The 14958-nt window shown below is 40.6% G+C and overlaps 1 protein-coding gene across 3 annotated transcripts in view; it reads left to right on the plus strand.

Moving 5' to 3' along the window:
• The window catches only part of LOC139933150 (uncharacterized), a 46406-nt gene that overhangs the window by 14580 nt on the left and 16868 nt on the right, over window positions 1–14958 (plus strand). For all 3 annotated transcript variants that reach the window (XM_078289100.1, XM_078289099.1, XM_078289101.1), the window contains one exon: window positions 10883–10965. In XM_078289100.1, coding sequence (XP_078145226.1) covers window positions 10883–10965 — 83 coding nt within the window. The remainder of the gene's footprint in view (window positions 1–10882; window positions 10966–14958) is intronic.

Genomic DNA, 14958 nt, shown 5'->3' on the forward strand with positions numbered 1-14958 from the left:
CCAATATTTTCTTCTTCTTGATTTTCTAGATGCATGATTTCTATCTTTCTCCTGTCATGAAAAATGGAAGTAGTAGTGGAATCTATAGAGAAAAGCTATGAATGCCTATTTGGCCTTACTTTTGCCTTACTTTGCCTTAATTTCAACCATATTTTATTTTTGATTGGTCAAAAGTGTGATTTCTGCTAGTTGTGTCAAGATTCACAACTAAAAAGATTAACCTAATTATGAGAGAGTACTATGCCTCACTGTATACCTCAGTCTCCAGTAATAATACAGCAAATATGCAGACCTTTCTGGATGAGATTTCCCTCCCACACTCCCACGGTTATCGGAAGAAGACCAAATTTCTCTGTGAAAAGAAATCTCTAAAGAGGAAGTATATGAGGCTATAGAAACTCCAAAAAATGGGAGATCCCCAGGCCCTGATGGGTTTGGGCCAGAATTCTACAAGAAATGTCTTGAGTTTTTAATGGATCCCCCTCTTAGAATGTATACTCACTCTTTTACAGAAGGCAAAATCCCAACTACTTTAGACTGGGCACACATCCCTTATTTATTTTCTTCTTCTTCATCTTCTAGATGCATGATTTCTGTCTTCCTTCTGTCATGAAAAATGGAGACACTATTGGATTCTATAGAAGAAGCCTATTTGGCATTAACTTCAAGTTTTGCCTTATTAGATCAGGAAGTGACAAAATAAAATGTTGATCTGATATCTGAGGCACCGGTGATGTCAATGAATTTCATTAACCTAGAGCTGGGGAATAATTCAGTGACTGCATGAGGTCCCCACATCATGCTAGTCCCATGCAAATGGGCCTTAAGACTGGTCTTTACTTTTCCCTCTTACAATCATAACGTTGTTTACATAGTGGGTTTAAATAAAATTCCATGTAATGCTCTCTCCCATCATATCAGGGTGAGATTGCTGATTAGATTGTCTTATAGAAGTCAGCGTTAAGTATTGGATTGGCTTTTTAAAACCTTTGTTTAGGGACAGTGAGCTTAGGGTTGGTCTTTTTTGGCTGGCGATTCATCTAACATGGCTTTCACATTAAAACCTGTATATGAGGCAAAAGAACAGACCATCAACTTTTGATTATGGGTCCTCAGTGGCATGTAAAACAGCACCAGCAGAAAAAGAGAAACTTCAGCTCACTGGTGCATTACTTTAAAGGTCCGATGCTAGTTCACTGTGCCAGTACTGTAAGGCTTTTGACTTAAAATAGAAAGTCTTGCAATAGTAACTCTATCTCCTTCTCACCACATTGGGCTTAGATTTCCTGCTGGCTTGATGTGGCCTATAATTGTAGTAGCTGACTCTTCCAGGTCATTTACACACTCAGCTAAAGTTAGCAGAGAGTTATCAGCTTTTGATGAGCTTGTGGGTTCAAATTGGGCTCGTCGCCTTTGTCGTGTCATCCCCCGTTTCTCTTTCCCACCACTCTCCGTGGCAAGTCATCTTACAGCAGAACCAGGCCATGGTTTTGTTTTTGTGCTGAGATTCTTGGATTTGACTTTAATTGCAGTCTTATTTTCCAACAAATGCATTTGCTTTCACATTTGTCCCCAGGCTTGAAATTGAACTTGGATGTCAGTTATCCAGCAAATTTCCCCCCAAACTTCACTCCAAATTGTGTTTAATGGTCTGTGCGCTGTTACGTTTCTTCTCCTTTATGTGCAGTTTCCTCCATCAAACTGAAAATACATGTTTTTTGGGGGGAATTACTGCTTACTTGACTGTATATTGAGTGTGCAAACTATTAGGACTGCTAGCTCTTTCCATGAAATAGACCAACCAGGTGAATCCAGGAGAAAGCATTCATCCGTTTCTGATTCCACCTGATAAATCCACTTCAGTCATGGGAAAAAAAGAAGGATTTTTGAGCCAGTTGATACATGAGTTGTTCAAAGGCAGTTTTAGTATGATGTATAGTCTGCGTACAGTAGAGAAAATGAGACGGGACATTCAATCTAGGCCATCAGCCAAATTTGAACCCACAATGTCATGAATACATCCAAAACATCTTGGTGCAAAATAGTTGTTTTGAACATATCAGAAGAGATACTGTGTATATATAGATCTCCTCAAATTGCATAGGGCCTACTTTATGTTGTGTACACACTCTTGTAAGTTGACATGCTTGCTGTATATGTGTGTATACACAGCAAGTCTGTCTGAAGCTATATTTGTACTTAGTGGTTCATCCCAGTTGGCCATGTGTATCATCAACTGCCTGAGGAAACTTTTTTTTCTCTCCCTATTCATCTCTATTTGTCTCTCTTTTTTCCTCCCACTTTCTTTCTTTCTTTCTTGCTTTCCTGCTTTCTGCCAGTGTAAATTGAAGGCTTGCAGCTCTTCATTGACCCACCAACATCATATTGCCCTGGCCAACAATTGCACGCTTCCTCTGCTCAGTCTCTCATATTCCCTCGCTCTGCAGAGAGACTCAAGTTTGGGATTTGTTTTTTGTGGCACCGATATGGAGAATGGATTCCCTAGTTCTTTGTTTTTTTAAACTTTGGCCAAGTACCTAAAATAGGTCATGGGACGGTCTCTTTAGGGTTCCCGCATGGGTTCCACGTAGTGATATGTTGCCATGATCCTGGTCAGTCCCAGTAGTTGATAGAAAGTGTTAGAAACCCATATGGATGGTCTGTGAATGAGTACTTAAGGGGATGGACCGCACTTCAGAAAGCAGAATTTCCCTCACAGCCTCGGTCAGTTCATTCCGCACTAACCGTATTCACGTGGCTTAGGTTCAGGCCTGTTTTTACTCTGCAGGACCACACAGCTGAAGGTTTGTTCTGAGGAGCCGATGCTGCAGTCAGGGGCCGGAGTTCCACGCTGGTGGAAAATCCCAACTTACTGTAATATAATCAGGTTATCTGAGGGGGAAAACACAAGATTTCTTGCAGATTCCTCGGACTAGTCAGAAGCATTCCCGCGGTCACGGAAATCTCAGGTTTTGATTACAGTGCTTATCGCGGTTCACATCACAGTTGTAGTATTTATCAAAAATAATTACCATGTATTTTTTTCCTAGTGCTAACAAGCCAATATAGGGAAACTGAATGGTAAATAAAGAACCTTCCCCCCCCCCCAATGTGAAAAATGTCTGTTGGAGAAAAATAGCCAATTAAAACACCAAATGTCAAGATATCTCTATTAAAGGCTGCAGCAGACAATGCATTTCTACTTCACTAAGCTCTCAGCCTCTGTCCTCATCACTGATTCATTGTAAGTCCCTCTTTACTCCAAGGCTCCTAATTGCTGTTGCAATGTAATCAGGCCATATTAGGCCAGTTTACTACTGGTGGTACAGAAGGATTAGGACTGGAGTAGAGTGGATTGGCTGTGTGTTTTTAAAAGCACCGAGTCCTATATGGGGCCTACTATTGAAGCCCGTGCGTCACCAGATTGGATTAGCTTCATTTTAGATCGACAAGAAGAGGCATGCAGCTGTTTACAGAGCTGATCCCAGACTCCGTAAGCACTCACTCTTGCGAAATCCCAAGTCGTTTTCATGTAGAAGTCTATTTGATTCTGTACCTTTTGGGAATTTTGAGAGACTGGTTACACACATCTAGCTCTGCATGTCACTGTTGACAGTAGCCTATTAGTCAGAGCCGTAGGCTATCAATGAATCTGCGTAATACCGGTTCCATTGAGGGATTAAGGCTGAACTAGATTGGATTTGCTTTGTGTCAGAGTCAGGTTCCAGTCATCTGTGACATGCAGAGTTTAGCGTCCGTTTCTACCTCATTTCAGCTACCCGTCATTAATTTCTCTCTGTCTCTCTATTTCCATGTTATCCTGTCTTTCTTTCTCTATCTCTCCTTCACTTTGCTTTCACTCTGTCTCTCCCGGCCATCGTTCCTAGATGATATACACTGTGTAGAGCAGAACATGGTGTTCAGTCCAGGCATGATGGATTTGCTTTCTCTGGATTTGGTCTGTGTTCTGTCTACATCAGCTGGACAAGATTTACCTGACAGCAGATGGCATAGCACTGAGGTGTGTGTGTGTGTGTGTCTATATGAATGTATTCCATAGAATTAAGGTAATCTACAAATGTGTACATATTTACGTGTGTGTGTGTGTGTGTGTCAGGATGCATGTTTATGTGTGTGGCTATTGTATGCATGTGTGTATGTGGGTGTTAATGGATTTCTCTGTCTAATAAAAACAGACTCCATACTGGGCCTGAGTGTATCTAGGCACTAATCCTTTATTATATAATGGGGCTGACTACACACACACACACACACACACACATGCCTAGTGGCATCCAAATAAAGCTGAGTGTGTGCCTGTCAGTGTGTCAGTTGCATGCTATGTCATACTGCAGTAGGATTACTATTTTAGATAACATGACATTAATGGAACAACTGTTAAAACAGTGTTATGGAACAATGGTATTAAAAAGAAAAAGCATATAGTAAAAGTGGCCTGAAAGGAAACAAACAGTGGTCAAATAGCCAGGCGAAATAAGCTATTAAGGACCCTAGACGGCTTTTGTGGTTTTGCATTTTATGGAATAACAAGTTCAGATCTACAAAATGATGTAACTTGCAGTTGTACTATATGAGAAATAAAGGGCAGAAGGAGCTGCAGCTTGTTAAATGTTGTTATGCTGTGAAAAAAAGCTCTCCAAAGATTTACAAGGTTTTTCACACTCTGATTGTAGTTCTACTTTACGCATTTAGAACAGCAAAAACTAGTAAAAAACAATGCCAGCCCTTCTACGCTACACTGCTTGGTTAAATCCATACAGACTATTTGGTTACAGAGCTATAAAATATAAATTATGGGCTAACAACGTGATTTAGACAGCAGTGGGGTTTTCACCTTAAGAGCACAGTCTGACAAGCATGAGTTGCCTAATCATTTTACAATTAAACTGAAACATGTATCGTGTTTAGCCTATAAAAATATTAAGCAAAATAATAAACAGATAACCATATAAACACACAAGAAGTTAGCGTCAGAAGCTAGTTAGCTTTCTTAGCCAGTTTTCTGAACAAACTACAACGCAGGAGTATCACAGAAGCTAGCATAAGTCTTAAACCATATTTGTGCTCCTTAAATTATTTTATACGTTGTACGTCGACCACATATTTTAATGCCGTGTGCGTGTGGGTTTAAAACGGTTGTTCTCGGTGTGCTGCGTGATCGTCACAACAGCTAATGTAAATGCGTCAGACTGCTAGCGCCAGACATTTCCTTTTATCACTTGTTTCTTTCCTTTTTCCCGCAAAATATGGGAACGACTACCCACAAAGTCAGTCCACAGTATTTTAACAGGTTTACACACCAGTCTTTGTGACGATAGACAAATGTCTCAAAGTACAAACTCGGTGGAACAGTTGCATCCACTTAAGCTAGCTCTAAACTGCTATCAGTGCTAATGCTAAAGCCCACATCCCCATAGTTGTGGAAAGAAAGGTGAAGTGATGTCGGGAAAAGGCCAAAACAATAATGGGCATAAAGTTTTAGCTGCTAGCGGGTTTTGCTGTGTGTCCAATAGGACCTAGTGGTTTGACTGAGGTTATATGATTGATTGAGATTGACATTGACATTGTTAACCAGTGCCTGATTGGAAAGTCTGAAATCTTACCAGAGCTAGCAAAACTGTCTGATAACCCCATGACGTTACTTTGAAAAATTCTGTTATTCATAAACCATTTTTTTGTCACTCAGCATTTAAATTTTACCCAATTTCCCAATACCCAAGTATTTCTGATTCTGATTCTGAAATGTGGGTGGAAAAAATAATCTGAAAGTGTCATTTCATATTTGCATAGTTGGAAAATATGAGCCCCATTGCATCAGTGAGTACAAGCTTGAACTAGCTTCATTTTCTCTTGTCTCCGGGTGGAGTGTTGTTCTCCGTTTTTCAAGCCTTTTCTTTGCTTATTTATTGTAAGTGTGTGTGTGTGTGTGTGTGTGTGTGAAATCATCTCCCTAAGAGCTTCTTACTATCTTTGGTCGAATGCCACTGCTGCTCTCAACTAAAAGGTCTGTGTCCTTAAGTCTCTTCTTTCTAATATTCGTCTGTTTATCTAACCGACTCTTCTTTCCTTTCACGCCGCTCTTTCCCACAACCTCTCTCTGACCCCTTCCCTCCCTCTCTCTCTCTTCTTGGCCCTCTCTTGTCTGTTTTCTCTCCCTTTACTCTTGCTTTCTCTCACTCCCGCTCTCTCTATATTTATGTTTCCCTAACTCTGCCTCTCATCTGTAATTCTCTTTCTCTGTCTTCCTGTTTGTTTCTCTTTCTTTCTTTCCTTCTTTCTGTCTGTCTTTGTTTCTCCATCCCTTCATCCTTCCCTCCATCCCTCCATCCTTTTAACACTGTAGATGAAGCGGAAGATGTCATCGTGGGGAGCCAGCTTTGGCGGAGGGCGCAGGTCAGTCACTTTGACCCCTGACCTCCTGACCTTAACCATGATTCTCATCCATAATAATAATATTTTAAGTCAAGTCAAATTGCAGTATTGCACTTTCAATTAATTGAAAGCTCTACTGAAAATGTAATTTGACGTGACTTAAAGTATGCATCAGCTGTAATAGTTCTGTTGATACAGTTAGACCATGACATTTTGAATTTTAGTCAGTTATTTTTTTTTTTAACAAGGTATTCATATTGTGGAGAGGAAACTTCTCTTTTGTACTTGTAAAATTCAAAATGTCAAGGAATCCCTTTAACCCTTTGGACCTCATCCTGTGTTGTGTATCCAGTTTTCCTCCAGTTGTCCCTCCCCATTGATATTATATATAATCCTGTGGTGGTGCTGGTTTATGTTAGTTACATCATCTCCTGAGTTGATATCACAGAGAACATGCTATATCAATGTCTGTGTTTATATGTTTGTGTTTGTTTCTGTCTGTGTCTCTGTATCTGAGAAACGTGTGTGTGTACGTGCGTGTGTGTGTGCGTGCGTGCGTGCGTGAGTGAACTCTTGGCTGTATCATCTTCCTTCAGCACCAGACACAGGAAATGGATCAGTTGAGTGCTATCAGCTCATAGACAGAACAACAATATGTGTGTGTGGCAGTGTTTATGGTACAATGTAGCAGTATCAAAATGCATAATGGCATAATGTCATGCAATGATGTGAATATTTACATATTGTAAATATCATAATATTACTTTTATTTAGATCATAGTGTACAATTTCTGGGAGAAATGATATCACGAAATGTCACAAATCGAACTTTTAATTAGTTCAGTTGTGCCTCCTGTAGATGATGATGATGATGATGGAGATGAAGAGAAAGGTGATGATGATGTCAATGGCGGTGATGCTGATGACTTTGATGATGGTTAAGGTGACGATGATGTGATTGGTTAAGGATTATGTAATGATAACGATGACGAAAGGCCCACAGCATGTCGACGAAGCCTCTGGAATGTTCCATCTGTTTCCAGAATACACAACTAACTGTAAACACCGTCGACAAGAAACTCTCCAACCACTTAATGGAAACTGCCTGTTCACACTAACAGGACACATGTAAAGCATCGGCGTCTTGCAGAGGCCTCGCATTTTCAGAAAAAAAATTGATCAGAAACAGTTTATGTTCCAATTGACAACCATGTTTTTGACATTTTGCAACACATTTTCACTGGTTTGACTTGGTCCCAGGGTCATGAAACATTTGGAGTATACATGAGAGGCATTCAATTAAAGACACTGGCTATAATATATGGTGATAGTAATGCCAGGTTTTTGGTGATTTTTCATAGCTGGTATTATCAAAAGCTTCTCTGCACTAAGACCATGTCTGATTATAGTGGGGAAAAAATTAGCTAAAACCTTTCGATACAGTGGGAACATTTTTAGGCAATATATACAGACAATTTTACAAACAATTAAGATATCTGGAAGATATGTATATATATGTATACATATGTATATGTATATATATGTAATACAAGATATATTTTTTTCATCATACACTATGTTACTAAATAATATAGTGGACTATGTTATTTACATTGAATTCCCTTGTTCCATTTCCCAAACCTGTAACCAAAAATCCCCAAAAATCTTCTTAAATATGTTTTAATTAATTGGATTCCACTCAACTTAGCACCTGAGACAGAGTGTGCATATAGAGCTCAAACATTACGTTCTGGAAGTAAATTTCCCATTCATTTTCCCCTTAGGGAATTTGATTATTAGCCATAGCATTTTAATGGTGTAAGGTAGACTTATCATGAGCTATCAGATTGTTAAACAACTATAAATGTTCCTGTAGAAGCCATCAGTCAATCTGGATTCAGCTTTGGAACCATGGAAACCTTCTCCAAAGTTGTGTTACTTAGACACTGTTAAAAATGAGGGAAAGGGAATCGATAACATCACTGGCTGTATGGGATGAGTTGTTCATTCCTTCTTAAAGAACGTTATGTGCACAGACTTGTACTCTTGCCTTGTTATGAGCTTGTGATTCAGGCTGGATGGTTTGAAGTCTGTTGTTGTAAATGTTCCCATGATGCTTTTCTGAAGTTCGGCCCAACAAAACATTCCCCAGCACTGTTCCCTGTTGACTTATCTCTCTCTCTCTCTCTCTCTCTCTCTCTCGATCTCTCTCTCTCTCTCGAACGGGTTGCTCCCAATTATTCCTAGATATTTCTTTTACTCAAGACGGAGGGATTGCTAAATATCCATTTAGCAATCCTGCCAAACTGTACAGGAAACCTTGTGCACACAGTGCATAGCTAATTAGATTTCAGACTAGAATGGGGAGTAATTTTAAACTTACTGAATTAGAGGTGGTTCAGTATGGGAGACCAGCTAACTGGTTCAGCATGCAGGAACTGAACTCTCACATGACCTCAGACATCCCGTCTGTCCTGGCTGCTGGAGAAAGCTCAATAACAGCACTACTACAAGCAATAAATACATTGTTAGGTGTTTTTCTTAAAGTTACAAAGTCCTGTGTCTTCCTTCCATAAATCAATGTATTTCTGATTGAAAAAAATCTGTAATGGTATTATTAGTTTGAATTTTTATGTACGCCTACTGGTATGCCATGAAGTAATAGTGAAAGTAATAGGATGTTTAATATGAGAAAAAAAAAAGTGTCATTTTTGGGGGCATTTATTGTTACACAGGTGTATGTTATGATATAGAGAATTACCAAACATCATTTTTCATTTCATGACTATAATACAGAGACAACTTGCACTGCTGACCCCATTAAGGCCCCGTCAGAAAACCAGGACTAGCACTAGACTACACAAGGGTAATGTCATTATAACAAAGCAAATTACTACATAAAAAGAACACTATAGATGTCACTCAACAACGACTGCAAGGTACCGTAACCCATTAAACTGAAGACAAAAAGACAGTTGATATTGCTGTGTAGTGAAGGTTCACTCAGCGGTCAGAAACCAATGGACTCCATCAGAGCAACAACAACTTATCAGTCCGTAATGTCATTTTATGCCTGGCTTCAGAGGAAAGAAGGAGACGTTTTTTGAAGCTTTGATCATCCTGACAATTTGAACCTGGACTGTATTGGGTCAGAAAGTCTTGTGTAGGTGGAAGACGAGTGAGAGAGAGAGCAGAAAAACATGGGAGAATAAGATTACAGTTCTCTGACATCAGCAGAAGGCATACCAGCAGTTTGACGGTGGTGGGTGCCAGAGCAGAGCAGAACACTGGAAACATATTTGAGATGCCTCCGGTGAGACTGTTTGGATTATCAAGTCTAACATAACCATCGGTAGAGGAACAGAAGTTCAAAGAGCAAACTGGAGCGCATCTCAAGTATTTAAGACGTTCAAAGCACGTATTCAGTGCCACGCTGTGCATTTGAGAGTGTGTGTGTGTATAGCATATGCCGGATGCTGCAATAACACCTCTCATTTTTAATTTCAATTTTTACCATCCAGCCATGCCAGCACACGTTTACCAGAAGGCCGGACACTCCCAAATTGGACTTTAATCGCACTGTAATCCAATGAGCCTGATCACATTGCTAGCTGGTGAGGCTGGCGTATGAGCAATGTCAGGAGACAGAGAGGAAGAATGACTGATTCAAATAAATACAGCCACAGGAGACACGTAATGGACATTTTCAGGCCTAGAGATCAGGATTTCCTAACATTAGATGTATGTGATCAGAAATTAAACATCTCATCTTAATGGCAAGTGGGACCGCATCTGAGACGGATCGGTATCGAGTGATTTATCAGAGCAGTTTAACGAAATTGGGCCAACACAGTGAGTAAAACAAGAACAATGCTGTATTGTTACATTGTATCAACCATTGATATACAGTATCGCTTCACAGTGACTGAACTGATCAGATTTTATTTTGTTAAACTATTGATGAAGGCAAGATCAGTGGGGTAAGGAAAACACAAAGGTTCTGTGTCTTAGGTTCCATGTCTGTTCCTGTTTGATCACCGTTTTGGTGGTAATTGGATTATTTTTTGGTTGGTTGTATTGTCTTTTATCAAGAAGACACTCTCAGTGGATTGATTGATCAAGGTTGAGGATGAAAGCTGTGTTGAAGTTTTTATATTTGGAAGTAATCAAATCATTGAGCTGACATGGGACCAGCACTCCTGAAATGAAAGTCAGTTATGCTTTCATGGTTTCTTAATGTTGCATATGTAAATAAAAGCACATGTTTTTATTTAAAGTGTCCTGCGTCATCTTGACCTGATTCATTGTTCACATCATGAGATTTATCAGTGTGCTGTTGTGTTGTGCAGACAGCCAAAATCAACCCAGTCCCCTAGAGATGTTTCTCTCTGGATTATCGGTCATCTATCAGCTATTGATTATTAAATTGCCTTCTTTGTTTTAAAGGAGAACCATTATGCTCATCAGTTTCTGTCTCCCTCTCTTACAGCAGTGAGAGTGCTGCTATGGCATCGGGACCTCCGGACGTGATGGCCAATCAGGAGCCTGCTGAGGTCGTGGAAGAATGCTCAGGTAACGATTTGATTGGCTGCTCAGTGAATATTTGATGGGATGTCAGCTGTCAGTAATAATGAGTATGATATCCAGAATGCCTCTCTTCACCGATGTCACATGAATTGAATTGAAAGTTTATGAGGTCATTTATGCACTGAGTGAGACATTATTGAAAAATGTCTTTTCATGGCTTTCATATAGAGCGGTACAGTCAAATATGTAATTGCATATCGGTTTTAGTTTCCATGATTATAAATTGTATAATTCAGCAACACTGAAACCTTTGATTTTTCTTTAATTTCATTTAGAATATCCACCGTACCGAATCAAGCGCTCCCATTTACATTCCTCAGCTATTCATAATGAATGCTGTGACCAATCACAGCCATGGAGTGTACAGTGTGCAGCTCATTCATCCTTGTAAAGGTGAAATTGATCTCAGGCAGCTTGTTGGGAGGAATGAATAGCCAAAACGAAATTATTAGCTGGCATTTTCAGTCCCATGGGTAGATCTGATTATAATAGATAGGCGAGTCAGTATTTGAGCGTGAATGCGAAAACTTTTTATTTGCATCATATGTGCCATCTAACGTCATTTGGAAATGTTTTGCCTACAAACTAGACATCAAACAAGTATAAAACTGTGCAGGCTTTGCCCTAGATTTTGCTGCTCCTCAACAGACAATATGATATATGACAATATGATGAATTTATTAAATTATCTCAAATAGCCTATCATGATCAAATCTGGTCTGTGATGCTTTATACCAAAGGAAACCAAAGGGATGAGAAAGACAAAAGATCTAATGTTGGTGAGTCCAGCTTACTCTGGACAGAGCGCTGCTCACTGCTGTTTAGGAGACAGTTTGGATTTCACTTTATGTTTCAGTTTCTCACTTCCTATGGTACATACCTGATTTCATTTGGGTAAATAGAGCAAATGCATGGCATCTCAATTAAGGTGGGTGGGACACCGTGTTGCAGCCCCACTTTCTGATTTAGGCTGATAAAACGGGTGACATACAAATCTTTAAATCTAGAACTTGTAGTTTCTACCTGGGAGGAAGAAGGTAGAGAATCAGGGTATCAGAAGTGGGGGTTATGGTACTACACAGGCGTCTACAACATATCCCCCGTGAGATTCCCCCCCCCCCCCCCCCCCCCCCACACACACACACACACACAGCAGAGAAGATCAGGCCAGGCTTAACGATCCAGATCTCCTTACTGCTGTTGGCAGGAAATGAAGGAGCAGACAAAGCTATCATCATCTCTCACTGATACACATGCACACACACACACACACACACACACACACACACACACACACAGAGACACTCATGGATGGTGTATATGCTGCTGCTGTGATGGGAACCAGGAAGAAGGTCAGAGAGAGGTCTGTGAAGGAAGAAGTGTGGGTGAAGCTGCAGTGAGAATTAACAACTGTCAGTGTTTTCTGCTAAATAAGGCTGGGAAAGTAGGAATTTTCTTTAATGAACCCACAGTTCTTACATTTAAATGGAAATCTATGATCTATAAGATGTTGTTAGATCATATTCAGTAGAAAGTCTGTTAAGGAAATGGATCATTTTTGTGCCTTCAGTTATTAAAGTCGGATTCGTTTGACTCCCATGGGAGAGCTGGGAGTCAGACTGGACTCCAGACATCATGGAGTCTTCCAGTCTTGTGCCAGACAGACAGCTAATCTCTGATTGGTGCGTGATGGACTGTGCTGCGTTTTAATTGGATCGGCAGTGTGTACTATAGCCTAGAGAGGGATTGGAGTCTTTATATAGAAAATATCCAAGCTACCTTGTACACTGGTCCCTTCTTATCTTCATTCTTCTTCTCTCTCTTTATCCTCTCTTTTAAATGGACACTATAATGCATTCTCTTTATTGCCATAATATTCAAAAAATAAGAGTAGCAGTATGCCACAGGCCCTCTTCATCCTCTTCATTGTCTGCCCTGCCCCTCGTCTTCCTCCTCTTTTTCTCACCATCTCCCACCTACTCTTTTTCTTCTTCATCTTCTGTCTCCTCATCATTCCTCATTCCACCTTTCCTTCCTTGGACTGAGTGTAGAATGAGAGCGGCCGTGTCCCGAGCCTATTTACAACGCTGAAGTCCCCCTCTCCTCCTCCTCTTCCTCCTCCCTTTTTGTCGTCTTCCACCTTCTCCTCCTCCTCTTTTTCACCCTCAGTCCGCTCCATTGTTTCCCCGTCGAAGGTCACCATCTTCTCATTGTTTCAGCCGAGGTCAGTTCACCCTAATATTGACCTTACACTATGTGTGTGTGTGTGTGTGATGGAATGAATGTCTATTGGGAGATTATCAAGTGTATTTCTAATGTTAGTCTACAATGACCATAGATTTACCCTGACCTTTCATTGAAGCACGGCCTTTATAAACACCCAGAGAGTGGAGACCTTTAGCTTAATGCTGCATTGTCCCTAAAATAGCTCGATATTGAAGCCAGTGAATGGTAGTGCCGGCCGGTGTTTCCCCCTGATTTTCCTTCTTGGCAGAGTAGAAAGGCTTCTGAAGCGTCACCGAACTCTCCACTGAACCCAAAATAGATGAGATTCTTGGTCGGCCGCTCCTCAAGTCCAACAGTAGGGGAAACACTGATGTACAGTAGGGACCAAGGGTAGAGGACATGAGGAGAATGCTGGACATGCTGGCTTTGCGCTCCATGGAGAAAAGACAGTTTGGGAATGGCTGGACTAGAGTTTGGTGGACAATATCACGCAAAAAAATCTGATTTTTTTGGTGACGTGTTCCTTTAAATTGAGCCAGTAAGTGTAGGCATCTCTGCCCCAGCACCAACTTTAGATTCCAGACATTTTTCAGCTCTGATTCCGCTCCAAAACAAAAAGCGGCAGACAGAGAGTATTTCTAGTTAAAGGAAGGAATGCTCAAGGATTCCCTACAGGGGGAAAGACGAAAATGACACAGTTGGTATAAAAAGAACGTGTTGTCATTTTTTTTTTTTTCCCTACTGAACTGCTTTTATGGCCCGGGGATGTGAATTCTTTGTTGTTTTTTTTTCACAGCTCCTCCTTTGTTCACAGTTCCCCTTCCCAGTATTTCCTCATTGTTTGTGTCCTGACCTCATCCCTAGGCTTTAAATGCTCCTTGTTACACATCTTGTTTTACTCCCCATCATCACTAGAGGGATGCATGGTGCTCTGTTATGCTTGCTGTCAAATTATTAAAATCTCATTCCCCATGTTTCCTTAACACAGAGTGTAATTTGTGTTTTGATGGTATTATAGAGACAAATGATTATGTCTCCACTTGTGACAGTTCCAAAGTGTCTAATATAATGTTGAGGATGGCTCTATTTCTGACAAGTGTCTCCAATTTCTGTCTGTATTGGAGTTTAATTTACAGTCACTGGTCAGGTTAGAAGTCCTAGATAAAGCCATCCAGCAAGTCCCATATTTTGCATGCTTGCTGCCCTGCTGCTACACTATTGCCTCCACCCTGTGAGAGAAATTGTTTAGAAAATCTTCTAGTACGGATACAGGATAGATGCAGTGTGTTGGCGCTGCTACAGTTTCTACCAGTGAATGCCATGACTTAAGAGCCCATAAAGTCCATCCCTCCAATGTTGGCATACGCATGAAAGGGCAAGCACTTTTCTTTATGCTGAAATTTGAGTCAACAGAGAATTGAATGTGGCGACGGAGAAAAGTTCAGTGGGCATTTAACACAGAGTTCTGGACGAGAGCCTTGCTGACTGAATGCAGTGGAAAGCAGTCTGTAGCTGTTTAAGGAGTTATAAAAGAGTTGTTGAGTTTTTCCACTGTGGTGCTAATGGACAGGGACTCACTGGGGGTGGTTTTTACAAGCCTGTGTGTGTGTGTGTGTGTGTGTGTGTACACCAGTCTGTGTGTGGTTTTTACTAGGCTGCCTACCTGGGCCTTTACAGTCAACACAGGGCTAATTGCTCAAACTACAGTTCACATGAGGGCAATGTTTAAAGATGCTGTGTGTATAATCTTCT

Source organism: Centroberyx gerrardi, chromosome 16, assembly GCF_048128805.1.
Source record: "Centroberyx gerrardi isolate f3 chromosome 16, fCenGer3.hap1.cur.20231027, whole genome shotgun sequence".
NCBI lineage: Eukaryota > Metazoa > Chordata > Actinopteri > Beryciformes > Berycidae > Centroberyx > Centroberyx gerrardi.